Consider the following 25,000-nt stretch of genomic DNA (forward strand, 5'->3'; position numbering starts at 1 on the left):
TTGGACATTTATTGAAGTATATGTAGGATGCAATAATTGTAACTTATTACATGTGTATAATATTTATGGAGAGTTTGAGTTGCATTTGGTCTGATTTCCCATTTTTATAATAAGTACGTACTACGTTACTATTAATCACAGTAACTCGTAAATAAATTTTTTTTTCTTTGTATGTTTGGCTGCTAGGTGTTGTTTGTTTTGTAGAATATTACTCTACTGATTTGGGATATTGTAGTGATGGGTTAGGTATTTTTTGACCTGACTCTTCTGCACTTCTTCATTAGATGGTATTTTAAAGTGTTTAGAATTACCACCAAAGAACAGCGTGGCATCCTTGCATTTTTCTGAAATTTTTATGTCTATTGGCAAGTTGAATTGTCCTTAAAGTGAAAAAGCTTGTACGGATATTTAGCTCAAAATGGAAATGGTCATTGAAACTTGGTACGAAGGTGGTTAATTGGAAGTATGTGGGTGAGTTTGGAGAATCCCCACTCACCTGTTGTAAGCCCACACTTGTTTTTAGCTTTGTTCAAATACCATACTTTTTCATTCAAGAAAAAAAGTTGGTAGGTTGTTGTCCTCTTCCTGTGTATGTATGCAACACTTGTTTTTATACACGCAACTTACCCCGGCAGATATATACTTAGCTATAGACTCCGTCGTCCCGACAGAATTCAAAACTCGCGGCACATGCTACAGGTAGGTCAGGTGATCTACCATTCCCGCCGCTGGGTGGCGGTATACGGAACCATTCCCGTTTTCTGACAGATTTTCTCTGTCGCCGGGAACGACAACAACTGTTGTGGTTCCCTCCTGCTTGGAATTCTGCTCGTTTGCCGAGAATTTGTTGGATTGATTTTGGTGAAGTACTCTTTTTTTTTTCTCTGGCTTGGCATACGCTTGTTGTGGACTGTTTTAGGAATTTGATTAGTTATTTTCTCTCACGATGGCTGACGTTAAGGTAACACCAATGTTTAGGGTGTGTGCAAGGGACGAATGTAGAACTAGACTTCTGAAAGCTGAGATAGATCCCCATACAATTTGTGTTAAATGTAGAGGTTCTGAATGTTCTTTTGATAAGACTTGTGCTGAATGTGAGGGACTGACAGAACAAGAATGGAGGGATTTATCTGCTTATATCAAGAAAAGAGAGAAGGATAGAGCTAGGAAAGCTTCCGCAAGAAACTCGAGTAGATCTTGTCTTTGAACCCGAGTTAGAAACTAACAAGGTAGATGATAAACGTTTCTCCCATAACCTCAGCCCCTTCTCCCTGTGTTGAATCTAAGGATTCGTTTTTTCAGAGGTGGAAAATCATGAGATCCTCGATCAGGGAGCTACAGGAACAGCTAAAAGCTATGGAGGTGAAAGGTAAGAGTGTCAGTGAGTGCAGTGACCCCAGTGCAGTGGAGTGGGCGTCTGATCGGCTCCGCATTGCTCCTAGGCCTAGACCTCTTTCAAACTCCCAGGACCAGGGGAGGAGGAATGTCAAAAGCCTCAGGGAGGATGTGGAGCATCCCCAACGATCAGGCGTCCCTTCGGCAGATCCTGAAATAGCGACCCAGGCTGCCCTGGATAGCTGTAGAAAAGGCATCCTGAAGGAGTGTTTTTCTGCTTCGGACTCCTCCTTGTCTAGGCGTGGATGGAGCTCTGCCTCGAAGTCTCAGTCCTTTGAAGAGATCGTGGGTTTTCGTCCGAAATGGGAGACGCTCTTGATTTCGCGCCCCGAGCGCTTCCCACTGAGGAATTTTTCCTTTTCTTGTAAGTAAGGAGGTCAAGAAGGACCGTCTCTCACTCTATCACCAGCTCCTCAAGATTCTACTAAGCTCTTCCTGCTTACCTGCAAGAACAGTTGTCATCCCTGGTAGGCGCTCTCCATAAGGATTCTTCGCGAAGGAAAGACGCCTCCCTTCCAGTGAAGAGATCGAAGTTTTCATCTGCTAGTAAGCGCTCTTCTCCTTGTAGAGGAGACGTATCTGAGTCGAGCAGGTGCGTCGTATCCTGAGAGACTCTCGATCTCCCTTTAAGCGCTCCTCACCTCCGTACAAGAAGGCTCCGCGCAGGCAGCTCGAACCCCTTAGGAGCTCTTCTCTTCACAGTAAAGTTCCCAGCAGTAGCCGCTCTCAGAGGAGACGCTCAGCTACTTATTTACGGAGAGGTCAGGAGTCGGACTCCTCTACTGATGACCATGGCAGGCGTCAAGAGCCTATCAAGAGCCAGGATCGTGTCAGATGCCAGGAGTTGAGTGAGCCCCAGGAGCCTTTCAGGCATCAAGAGCACCTCAGGCGCCAGAGAGACTGGTAGGCGCCAAGAAACCTAGTAGGCGTCAGGAACCGCAAAGGCGCCAGGAGTCGGAGGTGAGCGCCGGAGCTTTTCAGGCGTCAGAGCTTATTCAGGAGCCAGGAGCCAAGCAGGTGCAGGAGCCAAGCGGGCGCCAGGAGCCCGCCAGCAGGCGCCAGGCAACCTAGCAGGCGCTTAGGTTTGAATAGGACCCCTTCACACTTTATGAGCTCTTCAGAGAGTAGGAGCCCTTCGCCTTGTAAGAAACAGGATACTGAGAAGAGATCTTCTACCTTTAAGAGCTCCCTCTCACCTTGCAGTAGCAAGCATAGGTCGCATGGAAGGCGATCTCCTTCTCATGACAGAAGTCCCGCTCCTTCTAAAAGCCGCTCCCCTTCGAAGGGCTCCCCTGCAGCCGGAGGGTTAGAGGAAGTCTCGGATGAAGAATTTCCAGTCGACGTAGTAGTCTCAGACTATAAAAGGATCTTTGCTGTCAAGTACTAAGTCTCTGAAAGCCTCCTCATTCGTGAAAATGCGTCCTACCCTAAGCATGAAGAAGGCTTTCAAAGGATTTGGAGAGTGGCTTCACACTAAAAGAGAAGCGGGCAGACTGTGTTTTCATGCCCTCCTTCCAGGCTGACGGGAAAACCTGGAAGATGGTATGATACCAAGGAGCCTATGGGCTAGGGCTTCCTTCGTCCTGCAGATGCAGACTACGCTTCATTGGTTGATTCGACAATGAGGCCGCGCTCTCCTCTCAGCTAAGGCTACGTGGGGGATGTGCGAGCTAGATCATCTCTTAAAGGGCCTCTTCAGGACACTGGAGGTGTTCAATTTTATGGACTGGTCTCTGGGAGCCCTTGTGAAAAGAGCCCAAGATCCGGAATTCGTCAGCATGGAGGAGCTCTCGAGCGTTTTAGCTTGTTTAGATATAGCGGTGATTGGACGGTTCGGTCGGAAGGGCTGCCCTATTTCCCTTTTGGCTCAGGAATTTTAAAGAAGAGGTCAGTGTATACCTCATTCCTGACCAAGTCAGTCTCTCCTCTTCAGAGGTCGGCCTTGTTATATTCACCGCTCTCTAGCCACCTCTTCCCACAGGACACGGTGAGGGATATAGCAAAATCCTTAGCTGGCAAGGCTACTCAGGACCTCCTTACACAATCAGCGAAGAGGTTCAAGCCCGCTGTTCCCTTTACAAAGAAGGAGAAAGCACCTCTTCAACAGCCCTTTCGAGGAGTCTCTTCCTCGAGAACCCCTTTCAGAGGTAGGAGACCTGACACCAGAGGAAGACCTTCCAGGAGACCTGTCGGGAAGGCAAAATGAGAAAGAAGTCCTCCAGATATCTGTAGGCGCCAGACTTTAGAACTTTGCCAGTGTCTGGGAGCAGAGAGGGGCGGACAGCTGGACCCTCTCAATCCTCGAGAGAGGATACCTGATCCCCTTCAGGGAAAATTCTCCCTTAACAAAAACTCCAAGGGAGTTGACAGCAAGATACAAAGATCCTGTCAAGAGTCAAGCTCTCCTGCAAGCAGTGGACCTTATGCTGCAGAAGAGGGCAATAGAACCAGTTCAAGATCTCCATTCACCAGGTTTCTACAACCGACTGTTCCTGGTACCCAAAGCCTCGGGCGGGTGGAGGCCGGTTTTAGACGAAAGTGCGCTGAACTTCTTTGTGATCAAGAAGTTCTCAATGGAGACTTCTTCCTCTGTGCTTTCTGCTCTTCGTCCAGGGGACTGGATGGTATCCCTGGACCTTCAAGATGCATATTTCCATGTGCCAATTCACCCGGCATCAAGGAAATATCTCAGTTTGTTCATGCAACTTACCTGACAGATATATATATAGCTGTATTTTCTGACGTCCGACAGAATTTCAAAACCACTCCCCCCGGCCGCAAAGGCAATGCACCATTAGGTGGCAGTGGGCGGCCAGGTTGGTAGGGTTTCGAACCCATTATCCCTGCCGCTGGGAGGGGCGGATTATCAGGAAACCATTCCCATTTTCTATTCATATTTTTTCTGTCGCCGGTCGGTAAACAACTGTTTACAGACCTCCGCCTAGGATTTTTTGGATTGACTCGTACTTAAGTATCTGGATTGACTTTTGGTTATTGATTCTGGATTGTTGGATTGGCATACGCGATAGTGGACTGTTTTTTTATTTTGGATTGGCTTTTCTGTAAACGTGATGTCTGGATCAAGTGCAGTGAGTTTCAGAGTGTGTGTGAGGAGTGATTGTAAGGTGAGGCTACCGAAATCATTGGTAGACCCCCACACAGTATGTATGGGTTGTAGGGGGCATGTTTGTTTGGTGGATGATCGGTGCAATGAATGTGATGGATTGACCGATGATGGATGGAAGGTGTATGATTCCTATCGGCGTGAATTGGAACGCGATAGGATCAGGAGGTCTTCCTCCAGGAGTGGTTCTACTAAAGGTAAGGGAACTAATATTTCACCTGCTCTAACACCTGTAGATTTTGTATCTCCTAAACCTGTGTTGTTGCCTTCGGGCCCTGATTCTGTGCCTGGAGAAGGTAATGCCCTTTCTCTGATTTTGAGTCCTTCGTACTCTTGAGACTAAAGTGAAAGCCTTAGAAACTGGCGCTGTGAAAGTGTGTGATCGTGCCCCTAGTGTTGTGGAGGGGGCGTCAGATCGGCCCCATAATGCCTCTAGGCCTAGACCGCTATCGGACTCCCAGGAATCAAGGAGGGGATATGTCGAAAAAAAAGCCCGCAAGAGGGTTACGGGGGCTTCCCCACCGTCTGGCGTTCCCCTTTCGGCAGGCCCTTGTTTGCAAGTTCCCAGGCTGCCAAGGAGCGCGCACAGGCGCGTATCCTTAAAGGACTGTTTTTCGTCCTCCGAGGCGTCCTCCCGCGCTAAGGGGCTGGAGCGCCTCGGAGAGACTCGCGTCCTCTGAAAAGGACGTTTCGTTGTGAGGACGCTTCACGTCCTGTCTCGCCAGTTTCGTTGCGCTCTTCTCCGGATGCGTATGACGCCTTTCTGCCTCAGAAGAGTGGTAGGATGTCATCCGGCGAGGGACGCTGAAGATGTGCTACAGTCGCTCTCTGGAGAAGCAGGTAGCTGTACCTGTGAGAAGGAAGGAGGCATCCCCTTGCCCCTCGTCTTCTCGCAGGATCAGTCCTGCCCCCTCTGTTCGTTCTTCTCTTACGAAGAACATTCTTTTGTCCCTTCAGGACCAGTTTTGTCAGCGCTGATGGCTCAGAGGACTCACCCAGCAGCAGTCGAGCCTAAGCGGAGGAAGGACCTTAGGCTGCCTGTCAAGAGGACGAAGCAGTCTCCTTCTCCCTCTCCTCGTTCGTCTCTTTCTCCGATTGCGTCTCCTTCGGCGAATCGCCGATCTCGTTCGCCCGCTAAGAAAGCGGGTCGTCAGGACGCTTTCGTTCCCTCCTCAACGTCATGGGCAGGCTGCTCGCCGTGACCCTCGAGAGGAGGCTCAGGACGCTTTGAGTACGCTCAGGACGCTTTTGAGGACGCTCAGCAAGACGCTTTCCAGGACGCTTCGGAGGACGCCGAGCAGGAAGAAGACGTGCACCAGGACGCTCGGAAGTACGCTCGTAGTGACGTGTCTCCTTACAAGGAGATAGTTAAGGCTAGAAAAGACACGCTTTCTTCTAAGTCTACTCTATTGTGTAAGAAGCGTAAGGACGCTTCTCTTGGTAGTAACGGCGGCTCGGGCGCCGTCAAGGACGCTCATCGCCGTCAAGACGCTCTGCTCCTTCGAGCTGTAGGTTCGCCGCAAGGAGGGCAGCCTAGATGAGGCTTCTGCTTTTAAGCAACGGGGGTCTTTGATCAAGGCCAGACCTGCTGGACCGTACGCCCTCTCCGGAGGAGGGCTGGTTCCTCCTATTCCTATTAGGTTAAGAAGGAGAATTGAGTAGTCCTGCTGACTCGGTAGAAGAGGAACCTTCTTCTGCGTCTTCAGTATCGGACTACAAGGTTCTTGTGCGGCTGTTGCGCTCGTCCTTCGGGGACAAGTTTCAGCCTGCAGCTCCCAAGTCTCCTCCATCGCAGTTTTCGTCTTCCAAGTCATGTAAGACCCCAGAGTTTGTCAAAATGAAGAATTCGCTCTCCACCAAGAGGGCCTTCAAGAAACTCCAGGACTGGATGGAGCGAAGGAAGGATCAGGGCAAGTCAACTTTCGCCCTTCTCCCTCTAGACTCAGCGGAAAAAGGGGTATTGGTATGAGACCAAAGGAGACGTGGTGTGAGGATCCCTTCTTCAGCTCAAGGGGATTTCTCTAGCTTAGTGGATTCTCAGAGGAGGTCCCCCTTATCCACTGCCAAGGTGTCTTGGACCCCTACGGAGACAGACCATGATTTGAAAGGACTGCTACGGACTCTCGAAGTCTTCAACTTCTTGGACTGGTGCTTGGGAGTTCTAGATCTGCAATCTAGAAGCCCGAAGCCCAGATTCTCTCAGTTTGGGGTGACTGTCCAGTGTGCTATCGTTGCATGGACAAGGCCGTCAGGGATGGTTCGGAGGAGCTTGTTTCGCATTTTGGGACTGCCTTCCTGAAGAAGAGAGCTTTGCTGTGTAACTTCACAGACTAGATCTGTTACTCCCACTCAGAAAGCGGAACTGCTCTTTTTGCCTCATTACGGCCGATCTCTTTCTTCCCCAGACTTTGGTCAAGGACCTGGCAAGTAGCTTGCAGGAAAACGCTACACAGGACCTCTTAGCCCAGTCCTCGAGACGTCCGGCAGTTCCTTCCACTTCATCTTTTGTGCGACCTCCTAAGAAGGTTAAACCCTTTCGTGGGCTCCTCCCTCGAGCAGCTCCTCGAGGGAGAGGGCTTGCAAGAGGAAGAGCTTCCTTTAAACCCAAGCCATCAAAGTGAAAGTTATGTCCTTCGACACCAGTCGGAGCCAGACTGAAGTCTTTTTGCGAGCATGGAGAGAGAGAGATACGGACCCTTGGTCTCTCAAGATCGTGGAGCAGGGTGGGGTACAAGATCCCCTTTTTGGATCCTCCTCCTCTTTCCACAACATCCAGAGACCTTTCTCCATCATATCAGGGAGAAAAGAAACGAGTTTTGTTCGATCTTTTACAACAAATGATCGAGAAAAGAGCGGTGGAACAAGTCGCGGACCTGGGGTCTCCAGGTTTTTTTTTTACAACAGGATTTTCCTAGTACCAAAGCAGTCGTCGGGTTGGCGTCCAGTCCTAGATGTAAGCAGGCTCAATCTTTTTGTAGAAAAGATCAAATTCAAGATGGAGACGCCTCAGTCTGTTCTGGGAGCCTTGAGACCAGGCGACTGGATGTGTCCCTTAGACCTGCAGGACGTGTACTTTCACGCTCCATCCACCTCTTTCAAGAAAATACCTAAGATTCGTTTTAGGCAACAAAGTGTGGCAGTTCAGAGCCCTTTGTTTCCGGCCTGACCACGGCTCCGATGGTTTTCTTTTTTTCACCGTCATCATGAAGAATGTGGCGAGGTGGCTACACTCTTCAGGGATAAGAGTTTCCCTTTACCTCGACGATTGGCTTATCAGAGCGTCGTCGAGAAAAAATTGTCTGAAGGACCTTCAGTTAACGTTAGCCTTAGCGAAGTCCCTGGGACTTCTTGTCAACCTCGAAAAGTCCGCATCTGACCCCGACACAGTCCATCGTGTATCTGGGGATTCAGATGGATTCAATGGCTTTTTCGAGCGTTTCTGTCCCAGGAACGTCAGCAGCTAGGCATAGAGAAAATCTCAGCCTTCTTGGGGAAAGAAACTTGCTCGGTGAGGGAATGGATGAGTCTGCTGGGCACCATTTCCTCGCTGGAAAGGTTTGTTTCCTTGGGAAGACTGCACCTCAGGCCTCTCCAGTTTTTCCTTGCGGACGAATGAAGGCCAAGGACGATCTCAATGCGATCTTGAAGATCTCAGAGTCGATAAAGAGCCATCCCAATATGGTGGGCTCGATACCTCAGAAGCTACAGGAGGGCTTATCCCTAAGTCTTCTGAGCCCCGACCTAGTGTTGTTTTCAGACGCTTCCATTTTGGGCTGGGGGAGCAACACTAGGAGGGGAAGAAGTGTCAGGCTCCTGAAGAGGGGAACAGACAGTCTGGCACATCAATGTCAAAGAACTTTGCAGCGATCTTCCTGTCTCTGCAGTTCTTCGAAGAAAGATTGGAGAAACAAAGTGGTTCAAGTCAATTGGACGGAACAACCACAGCCCTCGCGTATTTGAAGAATCAGGGAGGAACACACTCCCGGGCTTTGTTTCACCTGGCAAAGGAGATTCTGCTGTGGGTAAAGGTGAAGAAGATCACGATCCTGAAACAAGATTCATAGCAGGAAGTGCAGAACGTCAGGGCGGACCTTCTCAGTCGACAGGACCAAATCCTGCCGACGGAGTGGATCTTGCACAAAGACGTGTGTCAAGAACTTTGGAAGTTGTGGGGACGTCCTCTGGTCGACCTATTCGCGACGTCGAGGACGAAGAGACTTCCTCTGTATTGCTCCCCGGTCCTGGATCCAGGAGCAATCGCTGTGGACGCATTGCTCTGGAGTTGGACGGGCCTAGACCTGTATGCCTTCCCTCCATTCAAGATCATGGGGGAAGTCATGAGGAAGTTTGCGGCTTCAGAAGGGACGAGGTTGACCCTGATCGCCCCTATGTGGCCAGCGAGAGAATAATGGTTCACGGAGGTCATGTCTTTCCTTGTAGACTTCCCAAGGACGTTGCCCTGGAGGAGAGATCTACTCAAACAGCCTCACTTTGAAAGGTATCACCAAAACCTCTAAAAAATCTCCGCTCTGGGTCTGACTGCGTTCAGACTATCGAAAAGTTGGCCAGAGCGAGAGGTTTTTTGAAAGCAGCTGCGAGAGCAATCGCAAATGCAAGACGAGCATCTACAAGAGCTGTCTATCAATCAAAGTGGGCTTCCTTCAGGGCATGGTGTAAAAAGGAGGGAGTTTCCTCTTCCACGACCTCTGTGAACCAGATAGCCGATTTTCTGCTTTTTCTTAGGAACGTGCAGAAATTATCAGTCAGTCCCGACCATTAAGGGATATAAGAGCATGTTGTCAGCGGTTTTTAGGCTACGATGGCCTGGGGACCTTTCTTGACTCAACGAAGGAATCTTCATGATATCTCTTGAAAAAATTGTTTTTTGAGACCTCGAAGATTCCTCAAGCGAGACCGCCTTCATGGAACCTTGACGTAGTTCTTAGGCTTTTGATGTCAAGTCCGTTTGAACCTCTTCATTCAGCGTCTCTTCGGAACTTGACAAGGAAGGCTCTTTTCCTAACTTCTCTGGCGACGGCGAAGAGAGTTTGTGAAATCCAAGCTTTTAGTCATCTAGTGGGCTTCAAAGGAGACAACGCTGTCTGCTCTTTGAGTCCAACTTTCTTGGCAAAGAATGAGAACCCGTCTAACCCTTGGCCGAAAAGCTTCGAAATTAAGGGTATGTCAAGTCTGGTGGGCCAAGAACCAGAGAGAGTCCTGCGCCCTGTCAGGGCTCTCAAGTTCTATGTTCATAGAAACGAAAGAGGTAAGAGGCTCCCTCAGGTAATCTCTGGTGCTCTGTGAAGAGACGGAATTACCTTTTATCTAAGAATGCTGTGGCCTTTCTTTTCTGAGGGACGTCATTAAAGAGGCTCATTCATCTTGCCAGAAGACTGATTTGAGCCTCTTACGAGTGAAAAGCTCACGAAGTCAGAGCTGTCGCTACCTCTCTTGCCTTCCAAAAGAACATGTCAATCAAGGACATTCTTGATGGCACCTTTTGGAGGAGCAATTCTGTTTTCGCCTCACATTACTTAGGGATGTGAGAACGATTTATGACGACTGCAATTCTCTTACCATCTGCAGACACAGTCTTGGTGGCTGGAGGTAGTTCTTTCCCTATCCCTTAGTTAGGTTTTAGGTTAGTTTTTTAATTGTTGTGTTTTTGGTTTTTGGTGAGTCTTGTGTGAAGATCTCCCATCTCTTAGTTTAGTGTTCAGGGGGTCTTTGGCTAGTTGGTCAGGTGGTGGTCAGTTGCTTCATAGCCCTCATATGTATGGTTCGATGGTCTTGTCACGTTGAGGTCACGTCCCCGTTGACAGAGCATCCAGAGCGCACCAGCACTACAGGTCTCCACCTGGCTGGCAACTCTGATTAAGCACAAGCAGGCTTAAGTGACAGTAATCACAGAGTACTTTGCTAACAGTGAGAACCAAGGTGTACATCATCTACTTAATTTAGTTTCCTACAAATCCCTATTCTGTCTCCTTCCCACCATCCGTGTGGGATTCAGCTATATATATATCTGTCCAGGTAAGTTGCATGAACAAAGGTTTGTTAGTTGTTATAATACAATTAAGTTTGTTCATACTTACCTGGCAGATATATATAATTAGAGTGCCCACTCTCCTCCCCTCAGGAGACAGTGGCATTGATAAAATATGAATAGAAAATGGGAATGGTTCCTGATATCCACCTCCCAGCGGCGGGAATGGGTACTACCACCTGGCCGCGCCCCCACTGCGTGTGCCGCGAGTTTTGAAATTCTGGTTGGACGTCAGAAAATACAGCTATATATATATCTGCCAGGTAAGTATGAACAAACTTAATTGTATTATAACAATAACATATTCATGTCACAGGGAAGAGTCTTCCAATTTCGAGCGCTTTGCTTCGGACTGTAGACGGCCCCTCAAGTCTTCACGGGCATCCTAAGGAATGTGGCACATTGGCTGCATTTGAAAGGAATCAGGATCTCAATGTACTTGGACGATTGGCTAATAAGAGCAAAGTCAAAGGATCAGTGTCTGGAGGACCTTTCAGTAACACTAAGAATGACACAGTCGCTGGGACTCCTAGTCAACCTCGAGAAATCCCAGCTGGATCCCCAGCAGAGCATAGTCTATCTGGGGATTCAGATGGATTCTCGGGGTTTTCTAGCGTCTCCATCAATAGAGAGGATAGAATGCTGCCTTTCGAAGGTTTCAGTTTTTCTAGGGAAAGAACATTGCTCCGCGAGGGAATGGATGAGTTTGCTGGGAACCATCTCCTCGTTGGAGCAGTTCGTTTCCTTAGGAAGACTGCACCTAAGACCCCTTCAGTATTATCTGAAGGAGAACTGGGATCAGAGTTCCCAGGACCTAGAAGACTCGTTTGTAATCACGGACAAGATCAAGCAAGATCTACGGTGGTGGCTGGACCCAAAAAAACTCAGCCAAGGAGTATCTTTGCACATACAGAGCCCTCTCTGAGCGTTGTTCGCAGACGCGTTGGATTCAGGATGGGGAGCAATGTTGGGCTCGGAAGAAGTATCAGGCACCTGGGAAGGAGCGCAGGTGTCCTGGCACATAAACCAAAAGGAGTTGAAAGCCATTCACTTAGCACTCATCCACTTTCAAAAGCAGATCTCAGGGTCGATCATTCAGGTCAATTCAGACAACACGACAGCCCTCGCATATATCAGAAAGACAAGGGGGAGCCCATTCATTCTCCCTTTACGAGACAGCGAGGGAGTTGCTGCTTTGGGCTCAGGAGAAAGAAATCTCTCTCCTCACCAGGTTTATACTGGGAGAGAGGAACGTTCGGGCGGATCTGATTAGCAGAAAAAACCAAGTTCTCCCCACCGAATGGACCCTCAATCCTCAAGTGTGCGAGCAGTTATGGGGGTTATGGGGAAGGCCAAACATAGACTTGTTCGCAACCAACTGGAACAAAAGGTTGGAGAATTATTGCTCCCCGATCGCAGATCCAAAAGCGATAGCAATAGACGGCCTCCTGATGGATTGGAAGGGCATAGACGGGTATGCTTTTCCCCCCTTCAAACTAGTAGGGGAAGTAATAAGGAAGTTTGCTTCCTCAGAAGGAGCGAAGCTGACTTTGATCGCTCCCTTTTGGCCAGCCCTAGACTGGGTTACAGGTTGCTGGAGTGGATGGTGGATCTTCCCAGATCGCTCCCACTAAGGAGCGATCTTCTCAAACAGCCCCACTTCGACAGGTATCACAAAAACCTCCCCGCTCTAAGTCTGACTGCCTTCAGATTATCGAAGGACTTTTTAGAGCGAGGGGGTTTTCTCGCGAAGCTTCGAAAGCAACCGCAAGAGCCAGGAGACCTTCCACATTACGAGTGTACCAGTCGAAGCGGTAGGTGTTTAGAAGATGGTGCAAGTCGCACAACGTATCCTCTCCAGTACCTCTGTAATTGACATTGTGGATTTTCTTCTTTATCTTAGAAGAAAGTGTAACCTAGCTGTCTCATGATCAAGGGGTACAGAAGCATGCTGGCCTCTATTTTCAGGCATAGGGGGCTGGATGTGTCAGAGAATAAGGACCTACAGGATCTTATTAGGTCTTTCGAGACCAAAAAGCCAGACCAGCAAGAATCCCAGTTGGAATTTGGATGTAGTCCTTCATTTTCTTATGTCAGATAAGTTGTACCTGCTAATAAGGCCTCCTTTAGAGACTTGACAAGAAAGTCACTGTTCCTTTTCGCCCTAGCAATGGCAAAAAGGGTAAGTGAACTTCAAGCGTTAGAAGGCAGAGTGGGTTTTAAGAAGGATGCTGCAATTTGCTCTTTTAAGCCTCTCTTCTTAGCGAAAAACGAGAATCCATCAAAACCATGGCCAAGAGGCTTTGAAGTGAAAGGGCTTTCTTCTCTACGGGGGAAGAACAAGAGAGGACTTTATGTCCGGTAAGAGCCCTTAAGTTTTATTTGCAAAGAAAGTCTTTATTAGGAGGTACGGAAGAAAGTCTTTGGTGCTCGGTCAAGGATCCGACAAGATAATTTCGAAACTAAACGCTCTGACGTTTTTCATAAAAGAGACGTTATTAAGGAAGCGCACCTTACTTGTGGTGATGAACAGTTTTAAGCTCCTCAGAGTGAAGGCGCATGAAGTGAGAGCCATACAACCTCAATGGCGTTTCACAAGACGTGGTCTCTTCAAGCGCTAATAGAGTCCACGGATTGGAAGTGTAACTCAGTATTCGCTTCTCACTACCTAAGAGATGTTAGAGTTACTTATGAGAAGTGCTTCTCACTCGGAGCTTATGTTTCCGCGGATTCAGTGCTGGGAGGAGGAGCTGAGGTTAATCCTAATTAGTTTAGTTAATGTCTTTTTTAGCGTTATGGTGTTTTTTGGTTTTTTAATGGTCTGAATTGGAAGGTGGGTATAGGAAGTAACCCCTTTCAATTCCGAGATCTAACATGGTTAGGAGGGTCAGGTGGTCGGGATTAACTTGTGGTCTCCTCGTTGTGTATTGTGTAAAAAAAACCTAAAGCTCTGTCATGTAAGAGGGCTAGCCCCCAATGATATATACAGGTCAGGCTCTGTCATGTAAGCGGGTAAGCCCCATTGACAACGATCCAGATAGGCTCTGTCGCGTAAGCAGGCTAGCCCCCATTGACCATGATCCAGAAGGGCTATTCGGTTATAGGTCTGTACCTCGCTGAAGCTCTTGAGGCATGCAGGCTCAATGACAGTAATCATGAAGTCTTCTGCCCAAACAGGTGAGAACCAAGGATTGATATCCTACAACAATTGTTGTTTCCCATTGTTATTTTTAATTATTGTGTGTATTTAGCTGTCTCTTACCCTCCACCAAGGGTGCCAATCAGCTAAGTATATATCTGCCGGGTAAGTTGCATGTATAAAAATGATATTGTTAAGATACAATAAAGTTTTATACATACTTACCTGGCAGATATATACGATTAATGGCCCGCCCAGTCTCCCCTCAGGAGACAGGTGGAAGAGAAAATCTGTCAGAAAACGGGAATGGTTCCGGATACCGCCAACCAGCGGCGGGAATGGTAGATCACCTGACCTACCGTAGCGTGTGCCGCGAGTTTGAATTCTGTCGGGGACGACGGAGTCTATAGCTAAGTATATATCTGCAGGTAAGTAATGTATAAAACTTTATTGTATGTTAACAATTTCATTTTTGCACATCCCTTGTCTTTGTATGTGATGCCATTCTGCTTGTTGATCTGTTGCTAACACTGCAGCTCGTGTGTTCAGAAAGCAGCTCTTCTTGAGTGGTGCCTCCTGTTCTTCATTTTCATCACTTACTTTGTCATGCCCATCCCTGAGCCAGAGAGCACACAAGGGGAATATGTCTTCCTTAGAGGACCAGCTGGTGAAACTGTTCAGTAGCTGGTTCATGACTGATTCTTGTTTCATGAGTTTACTTGTGCCATATCACCTGCTCTCTAAAGGTCCAAAAGGAAGAGATTATGCTTCCCTTGCCTATCTCCCATTTATTTGTTAATATCTGAACACCTGACCACCCCTGAAATATTCCTGGTTTAACTAGAAGTATAGTGTTTCTTCAGCCTCTGTCTGGTATTCTCTCCAGTCTGATCCTTCAGTGGTTCCTCTTCAGGAGCAAGTGGTCTCATCATCCAAGTCAAGATATCTGTTGGCTTCTCAATAACAGGCCAGCACTGGCTCTCTTCAATTATTATTGCAGGATGGTGTCCCTCATCTTTTAGGCTAGGTTGATCATTGACTCCTTACTCTCCATAGAAAAGTGGTTCTTAACCTATTTTGAGAGTGACCTGAAATCTTGGCCAAATTACTCATGGCAACCCATGCCCTCTTAAACATTTTCTTTTTCTATAATTATTCTTATGAAAAATGTTTTGCAGAAACAAAAAGTACATGCAGAGATTTTTATTGATGCAAGTAGCACATCTGCATAACAAGCATCCATGAGAAAGAGACTATACATCAACTGGCATAAAGGAAACCAAAAGGTTTTTGTTTCATGATATAAAATTAAATGCATGCTAATTAGGCTACGATTTACCACTGTGGAGGAAGAAAAACAAATTTATTCATACAAGCCTACTTACCATGTAGTAGGCTACTGTACTTACCATGTAGTAGGCTACTGTTACAATCAATGAGAACCTTTACACTGGGATGTTTTGGGCAGCTCCTCAAATCTGGGTGATTTTGATGATAGACCGCATCCTAGGTCATTCTCTGGTTGTGGGCAGTTTCTGTACTTTGTAACTGTGAGGGCTGAAAATCCTGCCTCACACAAGAAGGTTTTAGCAAAGGGAAGGAGTGCTTTCAGGGCTTCACCTCCAAGAATCTGATTTTCTTTGTATACTTTTACTCAAAATGAGCTCAGTGTTTGCTTTTTGAAATTTTAATGAAGTGTTTCATCATTTTGAATCTCGACAAGCTTATCCAACTATATTTGCATTTTCTCGAATGTAATGATCGACCTCTTTGATCAACTTAGACATATGCATTGTTAAGGTTATCAATAAATGAGTTTGCACAGAAATCACAAATGACACAATATTATATTGAGATTGCTCCTCATTGTATAGAAATTGAAAATGCTACCAGAAAGTAACAGAATGATCAAAGTCAAATGTTTTCAGAATAAACGTAGATACAGTAACAGGTAAATAGTGTATGCAGTTTTATAGGTGATGAGTGTTCAGATATTTTGTGATACGCTAGAAAATAATAAAGTGAAAAAATAAGTGTACTGAAAACATTTCCTTGTACATGTATATACTCTATTTTTCTTAATTGAACTTTACCTTTCCAGCATCAAGCAGGTGGAAGCTTAGAGATGAACAGTTTGAAGCCATTGCAACAGTCATCTTAAGAGTACCAGGCTACTTTATCCTCGATTATTGGTATCAGAATGATATCAACAACTGTATTCCTCGATCATTTGCTTGGGCTGATGTTGTGTCTTCAGGATTTGCTATATTTGGTAAGTGATATGCCCTAGTAATTTGCAATTGAATGTTATCACTTACAGGCTACCTGAGTTATTGTACTTTACTTAACTTTCTTGGGTACTGGTGTGATTGAAGCAACAGAACAACTGTTGGAAATAAGAAATTTGTGCCCATGTAACTTTGTTCAACTTATAAGAAAATTTCAACTATTTTTCAGTCCCAGTATCAGTGAGAATGTATTTTAATTGCCATAACTTCCAAAGTATTTGTTACAACATTTTAGGGGGCAGGTAAATGATATAAACCAGATTTTGTTGTACTAGTTTCCTTTCTTTGAGTGGTTGATGTTAAAGTTTACACCTGTTTGATTGGTTTTGCATCTTCCTCATAGTATAACCAGGAATTCAAAGCCTGATATTTACATCTTCACTGACAAAATGAGGTAGTACTTGTATTTAGTTAGGAAGCAGCAGATAGTAATGCTGAAAGTAATACAGTTATTGTAAAATTAGGAGTGTGTGGCCGCCTTATAGTAAAATTAAAGGGAATCCAAGTTGAAGCAAGGTGGGTCAGGGATTAGATGGAAAGGCTTCTCTCAACTCTCAAAAAGATTTGAATTAGACAAGAGAGCAAATCCCTAAAATAATGTATTAAGTCTATGAGATTAAGTTTAGGGTAGGCACTCGAAACAGCATGTGCTTAACACCAAGGAAACATCCACTTTTTAAAAAGTAGTTAGAATAGCTCAAAATATTATCCTTCTAATTGTATTCTATTTATGCTCCAAATGCTGATAAAATGTAACTTATTATCATTTTTATAGATAATATTGGTAAGCAGTAAATAGATGAAGTTATAGGAAGGAAGTTTGTTTAGGAAACTTTATATAGAGTAGGGTTAATGTACCCTACTTTGAGGTAATATTCATCTCTGCAGAAGTACTAGTATCACAACAGCGTTAGGCTGGATGGAAAATATTTTCCAAGAAAGATTTGAGAAAAAAATTGTATATACACTATATATAGTATATATACGTATTTGAAAACTAAATTCATATCCATATGAATTGGAAGGAGAAGATGAAGTTTAAAGAACAAGTTTGATGATGGGGTGTCAGTCCTCCAAAGCTGTAGGGACTACAAACAGAGGCCTCAAAAAATCCTGAAAGTGTTCTGCACCCTCCTTAGTGATGATACTAGGGGTAAGAAAAGTGTCAACTGTATAGTAATAAACTTCAGTTGAAAGAAACTAGGTAATTTTATACAAGTAACTTACTCAGTAATTACTTAGCTAACAGTTTCTACTCTATGGCAGCTTGAATTTTTCAGATTCGCGATAGCGATTCTTTTGTTTCTATAAGTGACTAGCCACGCCCGCTTACATGGCAGGGAAGAGGAAGGAACAACTACCCTATCAGCTCAATTTGTTTCTGCTGCAGATACCATCAACACGCTGTTCTTCAAAGCAGCTTAGTTTTTTAAAATTTAATTTGTTTTCTCAGAATTCACTTATAGTAGTTACCTTTTGGCATTGTTTTGTTCATTTAGTTTGTTATTATTGTGAATTTGTTAGCTAGTTAGGCATGTCTGACACTGGCTCTTCTAGTTTTCGGTATTTCAGTAAAGGCTGCAATACCCGAATGACAAAGTTTTCAGATGACTCTCACACCCTTTTCTCTAATTGTAGAGGACTAGTGTGCAATGTGAGCATGATGTGCAATGAATGCAAGAATTGGAGTGACCAGCAATGGAGGACTTTTAGATTCTTACTTGAATAGATTAGAGAGAAACTGTAAGAGAAAAGCAGCTGCTAAAGCCCAGTGGGGTCATCCTTGCAAGTGTTATTGGCTAAATTTGAAAAAAGTGAAGTGCCAGTTGAGGAGGTGGCTGTTCGTCCCTCTGATTCTCCTAGGCAAAGGTCACTGCCATACTCTTCTGAACCGGGGAGGAGGCCTGATCTGACAGACCAGTCAGAAGCAATGGAAGTTCCTGAGCATCCTGTAGCACCAGGCATCCTGGAACACCCGAGCTCCCTGAAGCGCCCAAGCATCCCGGGTTCCCTGAGCACCCTGAGAGACAGGTTCGATTCAAATATATTGCATTTGTGAGTGGTTATGCTGTGACTCCCAAGCACACTGATGAATCTACAAGGATTTTGTCAATTTTTATGACTCTGCTGTCTATCTACAACCTTTGATTTTAGATCCTTCTTTAGCTCCTTTAGAGAGTAAATTGGATAAGTATTCCAAAGCTTCTTCAGAAGCCTGAGGTGCCTCAGGAACCTCCTGCAGATCCAATTATATCCTTGATTATGTCTGATGAAGAGGAACTGGAACAAGAATTGACGTCATCTCCATATGCTTGTTGTTGCAGCATTTATTACAGCACTTTCTGAAAGCGATTCCTTCTTCTCCCGCATCGTCATTTATGAAAGTGAGCAATCAACCTTCAGTTTCCGCTAAACTTCCGAAGATGGTTCTTTCTTCTTCCTTCGAAGAAAGCTTTTGGTGAGGTGGAAAACTGACTTTCAGAGAATAGGGAACATGGGAAGGCTTGCTTTAGTATTCCTCCTCCTCGTATATCCCACTGCAGATATTTGTGTTATGTGACTCGAGAACCCCCCCTCCCCCCATTGTGAGCAGCTGCCTCCTCCCAGGGAGACTTCTCAAGTCTGATTGAAGCGGGTCGCAGATCCGTGCTTGCTTTGGTGAAGGTGTTCTTTTCAGCTCAAGATATGGATCATCTGTTGAAGCGTTTATTTAAGGAATTTTAGATGCTTAGTTTTCTTGACTGGTGCCTAGGCGCATTAGCCAAGAGAGCCCAGGACCCACATATACCAGAAAATTGTTTGACGGATCTTCTCAAGTTTCTCTCCTGTGCCAACAAAGCAGTTAGGGATGGGTTACAGGAGGTAGCTGCCCTTATTTTATTCACCACGTCTCGGAACCATCGTCCCCCTGTTTTGTTTGCCAGTTCCAGACCCACAAGCTTGGGTGGTGGATGCTTTTCTTCTGGACTGGTCGTATAAGGATCTGTCTGCCTTCCCTCCATTCAGCCTAATAAGGCAGGTATTGAGCAAGTTCCTGATACAGAGTAATGTATCTCTTATCTTGGTGGCTCCCTTCTGGCCATTGAAGGAGTGGTTCCCCGATCTAGTAAATCAGTGGACTTCCCGAGGCTGCTTCCTCAAAAGGGGCAGCTACTCAAACAACCACACTTCCAGAGATTCCACAAAAACCTGTCTTTTGTTCATGACACTTACCTGTCAGATATATATATAGCTGTATTTTCTGAAATCCGACAGAATTTTAAAAGTTCCGACACACGCAGTGGTCGGCCAGGTGTTAGTACCCATTCCCTGCCGCTGAGGCGGTATCAGGAACCATTCCCATTTTCTATTCATAATTTTTCTGTCGCCGCCGGTGCTGAAAACACCTGTTTTCAGTACCTCCGTCTTAGGATTTTGGAAACTTCATTGCCGCTAAGTTATCCTAATTGTCTTTTGATTTATTTAACTTGGATTTGTGGCTAGGCATACGCTATCTTAAATTGATTTGAATTTGATTCATTTTTGCATAAGATATCTGAATCTAGTTAGGCTAGTTTCAGACGGGGTTGTCTGCAAGATAGGGTGTGGCTACCGAAAGCTTCGGTAGATCCGCACTTGGTATGTACGAGGGGTATCGGTCTTGCTTCTTTCTTGAGATTTGTCATGTAAGGAGTGTGAGACTTTGTCTATTCCGTAAGGAAGACGTATGATTCGTATGTACGCAATTAATCAGTAAACATGTCTAATTCCGTAAGGAAGACGTATGATTCGTATGTACGCAATTAATCAGTAACAAAAGTCAGGGTAGTGAACCTGCTAACCTTCCTGTAGACTTTATTTTGCCTAACCCTGTAGTATGCCCTACGGGCTATGAATATGTCTACGAGAGGTGCTCGCTCTCCTTCATTGCTGTGAAGAGTGCTACTTCTGTAATTGTTACTCCTAACCCTGTAGTGTTGCCTTCGGGCCCTAAAACAGTGTCTGTAGAGGAATTGCCCTTTCTCTGATACTCTTTCGATTCGTAACTTAGAATCGAAAGTGCTTGCTTTAGAGAGCAAAAGTGAAGTGCAGAAGTGCAGTGATACCCCTTGTGTAGTGGAGGGTGCGTCAGATCGGCCTCGTTTCGCCTCTAGGCCGGACCTCTGCTTGACTCCCAGGACCGGGGAGGGAGCATGTCGAAAGCCTAAGGAGGTTACAAGGAACCCCACCGATCTGGCGTGCCTTCGGCAGTTTCTGATGAAAATCCCCAGACTGCCAAAGTGCGTGCGCGTGCACGAATCCTGAAGGATTGCTTCTCGTCCTCCGAAGCGTCCTCCCCGTACAGGGGTTGGAGCTTTCGGAAGGACTCGCGCCCTCTAAATAGAAGCTTTATAGAAGAGGACGCTTCACGTCCTCTCTCTCTCTCTCTCGTTATGCGTTTCTGTGAGAATAAGAAGGCGAACGTCGCCTGAACTCGTGTCTGTCTTTCCACCGAGAAATACGTTAAAAGAAGTCATAAGTAGCAGAAGCTTTTGAGAGCGCACGTCCAAGCTTTTTTACTGTCAGAATAGAAGGCGTTCCCTCGACTTGGACGGGACGCTCGGATGGACTCCAGGCGCGCGCAAGGTGCACGCCAAGCGCGCGCCAGCGCGCCAGTGGACGCCGAGCGCGCGCCAGTGGACGCCGAGCGTGCACCAGCGCACGCCAGGTGTGTCGCCTGGCTGAACGTTTCTGTTGAACTCTTCAAGCTCTTGTTTCAGATTTGGGCCTAAAGAATTTTTACCTCTACCTTCGGTGATACCTTCTACCTCACCTGCAAAGAATGTGAAGTATGCAGTGGCTTGTCGGAGGAAGCTTAAAGTGAACAGACAACTTCTTCTTCGAAACCCAGCAAGACATCGGGTTTTCGTGAAGTCAAGAGGTCTCTGTCATTAATATTGCTTTTCGCATAGGTGGATGGAGTTAAGGAAAGCTCAAGGGAAGATCTCGTTTGCTCTACGCAGTCAAGACTTTGTGATAAGGCAGTTACGGGTTATGTTAAAGCTCGACGTCCTACACGTCATGACGCTCGACTACTTTCGGTAGGATTCTTGCAAAAGCACTCATCAAGAGGACGCTCTTCAGGAAAGCGCAAGACAGGCTTCCTTTGCCATACTGCCAATAAATTTAAGTTGCAAGTTTTTTAGTCCATCTGAAAGGGCTTTCAGTTCCTAAGTTCGGGACTACGCTGCCGAAGTTGAACATCGGGGTCCTCCTACCTGCTGAAAGCCCAGTCTCTTATCAGGATTCTTGCCCCCTTCCTCGATGATACGGGAATCGGAAAAATAATATGCTCGACTTCCTGGATTACGTTTTGTCAATTCAGTGATTTTCCCCCATTGACAATATACTATCGTTTTGTCAAGTAAGTGGGTATCCCTCATGACAAAATATCTCTTTGTCCCGTAAATGGGTTAGTTCTCATTGACAAACATCTCATTAACTTTATATTGCGTAAGCGATAAGCTCTTATTTGACAAGATTCAGAAGAGCTCTTATTCATCATTCGCAGACTCGTACAAGAAATAGACTTGTAGACTACGTCAATGACCGCTTTGTCCAGTAACATAAGAAGCTTGAGCTGTCTGCTTCGATTCTCTAAGTTTTTGTTCATGAAACTTGCCTGTCAGATATGTATGTAGCTGTATTTCCGAATTCAGCTATATATATGTCTGCCAGGTAAGTATGAACAAACTTTATTGTAATATACAGGCAGTCCCCGGGTTACGACGGGGGTTCCGTTCTTGAGACGTGTCGTAAGCCGAAAATCGTCGTAAGCCGGAACGACGCTTGGAAATATGTCTTAAACTAATAAAAAGTTATAAAAACCTTACTTGTAATCCTTTGGTTACACTACATGTTGTTTCCTGTAGTTTTTATGTCAACCTGGAGTTATTTTCATAAAAGAATGTTGGTTCTTGAAGGTAAAAACTTTACTTGTAATCCTCTGGTGACACTACATTCTTGAAGTTTTATGTAGCAACCTGGAGTGATTTTGCAAAATCTTTGAGGGCTACAAGAACAGCTGATTACTATTTACGTATCATATAGACTAATTAAAGTAAATGTATCTTTAAATAGGCTTATATATTAGTATCAACAAAACATTTCCTGCCATGAGTCAGAGGCCGTTTAATAAAACGAACACTTCCCTGTCCTATCTGTTCAGAAAACAATAAACGTTACGTCAATCCCCGAGACCATTGTTGCCAAAGCGTCTCTCTCTCTCTCTCTCTCTCTCTCGTCTCTCTCGTCTCTCGTCATCTCTCTCTCTCTCTCTCTCTCTCTCTCTGATCAAATTACATTGGCAAACTTGACATACGATTGCCCTAATATACGAATGTTTTGAGATATAACAGAAAATTTGCGAAAATACAAGCTTTGATATACAACGAAATATTTGAGATACGATTTTTTGCGATGAGTGTTAGTTTGTATAGGCGACCGATAAATGGCGTTCAGTCTGTTTGTTTGTTTGGTTGCTGCATGTTAACAAGTCGTTGTTTAGTTCGTTGTATTTTGCGCCTATTTTTCGTGTTATTTTGTCTATTTTATTATTAACCATGGGTCTCAAAGCTAAAGACAAAGCAGGTGATAAGAAAAACCCAAGAAAATTATTTCGATGGAAGCAAAACATGAAATTATAGCAAAGCTATGAACGTGGCGTTCGTATCGTCGATTTGGCAAACGAGTATGGTCGAAATCCTTCTACAATATCCACACGATCATCAAGCAGAAGGAAGCTATAAAACCCCCGAGACCAATTGTTTGCCAAAGCGTCGTCTCTCTCTCTCTCTCTCTCTCTCATTCTCTCTCTCTCTCTCTCTCTCTCTCTCCTCTCTCCTCTCTCTCTCTCTCTCTCTGATCAAATTACGTACTGGATAATGTCTCTCTTTGGATACTTCGATTTTGCCAAATATTGAGGGCTACAAGAACAGTTGATTACTATTTACGTATCATATAGACTAATTAAAGTAACGTATCTTTAAATAGGCTTATATTATTAGTATCAACAAAAACATTTACTGGCATGAGTCAGAGGCCGTTTAACGAAACGAACACTTCTCTGTCCTTAACTCGGAGCATCGGAAGACGCCTCTCTCTCTCTCTCTCTCTCTCTCTCTCTCTCTCTCTCTCTCTCTCTCTCTCTCTCTCTCTCTCTCTCTCTCTCTCTCCTCTCTCTGATCAAATTACTGGATAATGTCTCTCTTTGGATACTTGGAATTTGCGTTGTAAATCTAACCAGAAACTTCGTTTTGTTATTATTACTGGAAACAAGCAATGATTTTTTCATTATTTGCGCTTTTTGGACTGTTTATATGTAAACTAGTATGTATTCATTCGCTCGGAAACTAGTTCCGCATATGAGGCGTCACTAAAAAACATAGAAAAATACAACATAAAAAGTGTCGAAAATCATCATAATCTCAAAATTTTTGATGTAATCTAACCAGAAACTTATTTTTTATTATATACTGTGCTAAACTATAAAGGATTTTTATCATAGTATGCGTTTTTTTAAAAGCGTCGTTAACTCGGAGCGTCGGAAGACGCCTCTCTCTCTCTCTCTCTCTCTCTCTCTCTCTCTCTCTCTCTCTCTCTCTCTCTCTCTCTCTCTCTCTCTCTCTGATCAAATTACTGGATAATGTCTCTCTTTGGATACTTGGAATTTGCGTTGTAATCTAACCAGAAACTTCGTTTTGTTATTATTACTGGAAACAAGCAATGATTTTTTCATTATTTACGCTTTTGGACTGTTATATGTAAACTAGTATGTATTCATTCGCTCGGAAACTAGTCCGCATATGAGGCGCCCTCACTAAAAAACATAGAAAAATACAACATAAAAAGTGTCGAAAATCATCATAATCTCAAAATTTTTGTTGTAATCTAACCAGAAACTTATTTTTTATTATATACTGTGCTAAACTATAAAGGATTTTTATCATAGTATGCGTTTTTTTAAAAGCGTAGTTAACTCGGAGCGTCGGAAGTGTCAGCGTCGTAACCTCGGAACAAGCGTCGTAACCCAGGACGGATTTTTCCATTGAATATTTAAGAAAAAGCGTCGTAACCTCGGAACGTCGAAGCCGGAACCGTCGTAACCCGTGGACCGCCAATATCATATTTAGCCTTGCGTTATTTTACTACTGGTTGGTTCAAGTCATATGCTTGCTGTAGTTACCTCTTCGGATGGCACTGAGAGGTCTCTTGTCTATTTATTTTAAGGACATTAAATCGTTACTCCCTGCAGCCTTCCAGGAGTTTCCGATTTATCTTTAACCGTTGTATGGTAGTGTTTCTGACGACACAAACGCATCTACTATATATTTGCGTTTTCTGTTTCGTTTCTTAAATATACCAGCTTGAGAGTCTCTTTCTGCTCAAAAAATAACTGACTCTATTTCTTCCTAGAATAGGGTAGCTGGCAACCCAGACATAAGTTGAGACGACATTCGTAAGCTGCTGGCTGCTGCCGTGTCTGTCCTCCAGTCCAAACCAAGCCAGTACCAGCTCATGCGCTGTCATGCGCGGTAGCTTACGTCTTTCTCTCCTGCGGGATTGACTGACTAACCGTATCTCTGTGCTGGCGGTTACGTCTCTCCTGCGGGATTGACTGACTAACTGTATCTCTGCTCCTACAATCACAGACTTTAGCCAATAAGATTGAGGGGATTTCTTACGTGAATGAATAACATTGCATTCGTTTTGCCTTACTATGTTCAACAGAGATATCTCTTAATCCTTTCGGTGCTCGTTACCCGCACGGTATAGAACTACGAGTCTACCGCAACATTGCACTTTTATATGCTCTCCTGCTTAGGAGGCAAAGCGCAGCCTTATTAGGGAAGTAAGCATACTCGGGAGGGAATGGATGAGCTTGCTGGGGACCATTTCCTTCCTGAAGAAATTTTGTTTCCCTGAATAGACTGCAATTCAGACCTCCACAGTTTTTTTCCTACCGGGAAACTGAAATTTTATTAAAGATC

General features: G+C 45.0%; 1 protein-coding gene across 7 annotated transcripts in view; it reads left to right on the forward strand.

Moving 5' to 3' along the window:
• LOC135220502 (RING finger protein 145-like) overlaps nucleotides 1–25,000 on the forward strand; it is a 344,353-nt gene that overhangs the window by 229,858 nt on the left and 89,495 nt on the right. For all 7 annotated transcript variants that reach the window (XM_064257646.1, XM_064257649.1, XM_064257645.1 and 4 more), the window contains exon 2: nucleotides 15,806–15,976. In XM_064257646.1, the coding sequence (XP_064113716.1) occupies nucleotides 15,806–15,976 (171 nt within the window). The remainder of the gene's footprint in view (nucleotides 1–15,805; nucleotides 15,977–25,000) is intronic.

This window comes from Macrobrachium nipponense, chromosome 2 (assembly GCF_015104395.2).
Source record: "Macrobrachium nipponense isolate FS-2020 chromosome 2, ASM1510439v2, whole genome shotgun sequence".
Lineage (NCBI taxonomy): Eukaryota > Metazoa > Arthropoda > Malacostraca > Decapoda > Palaemonidae > Macrobrachium > Macrobrachium nipponense.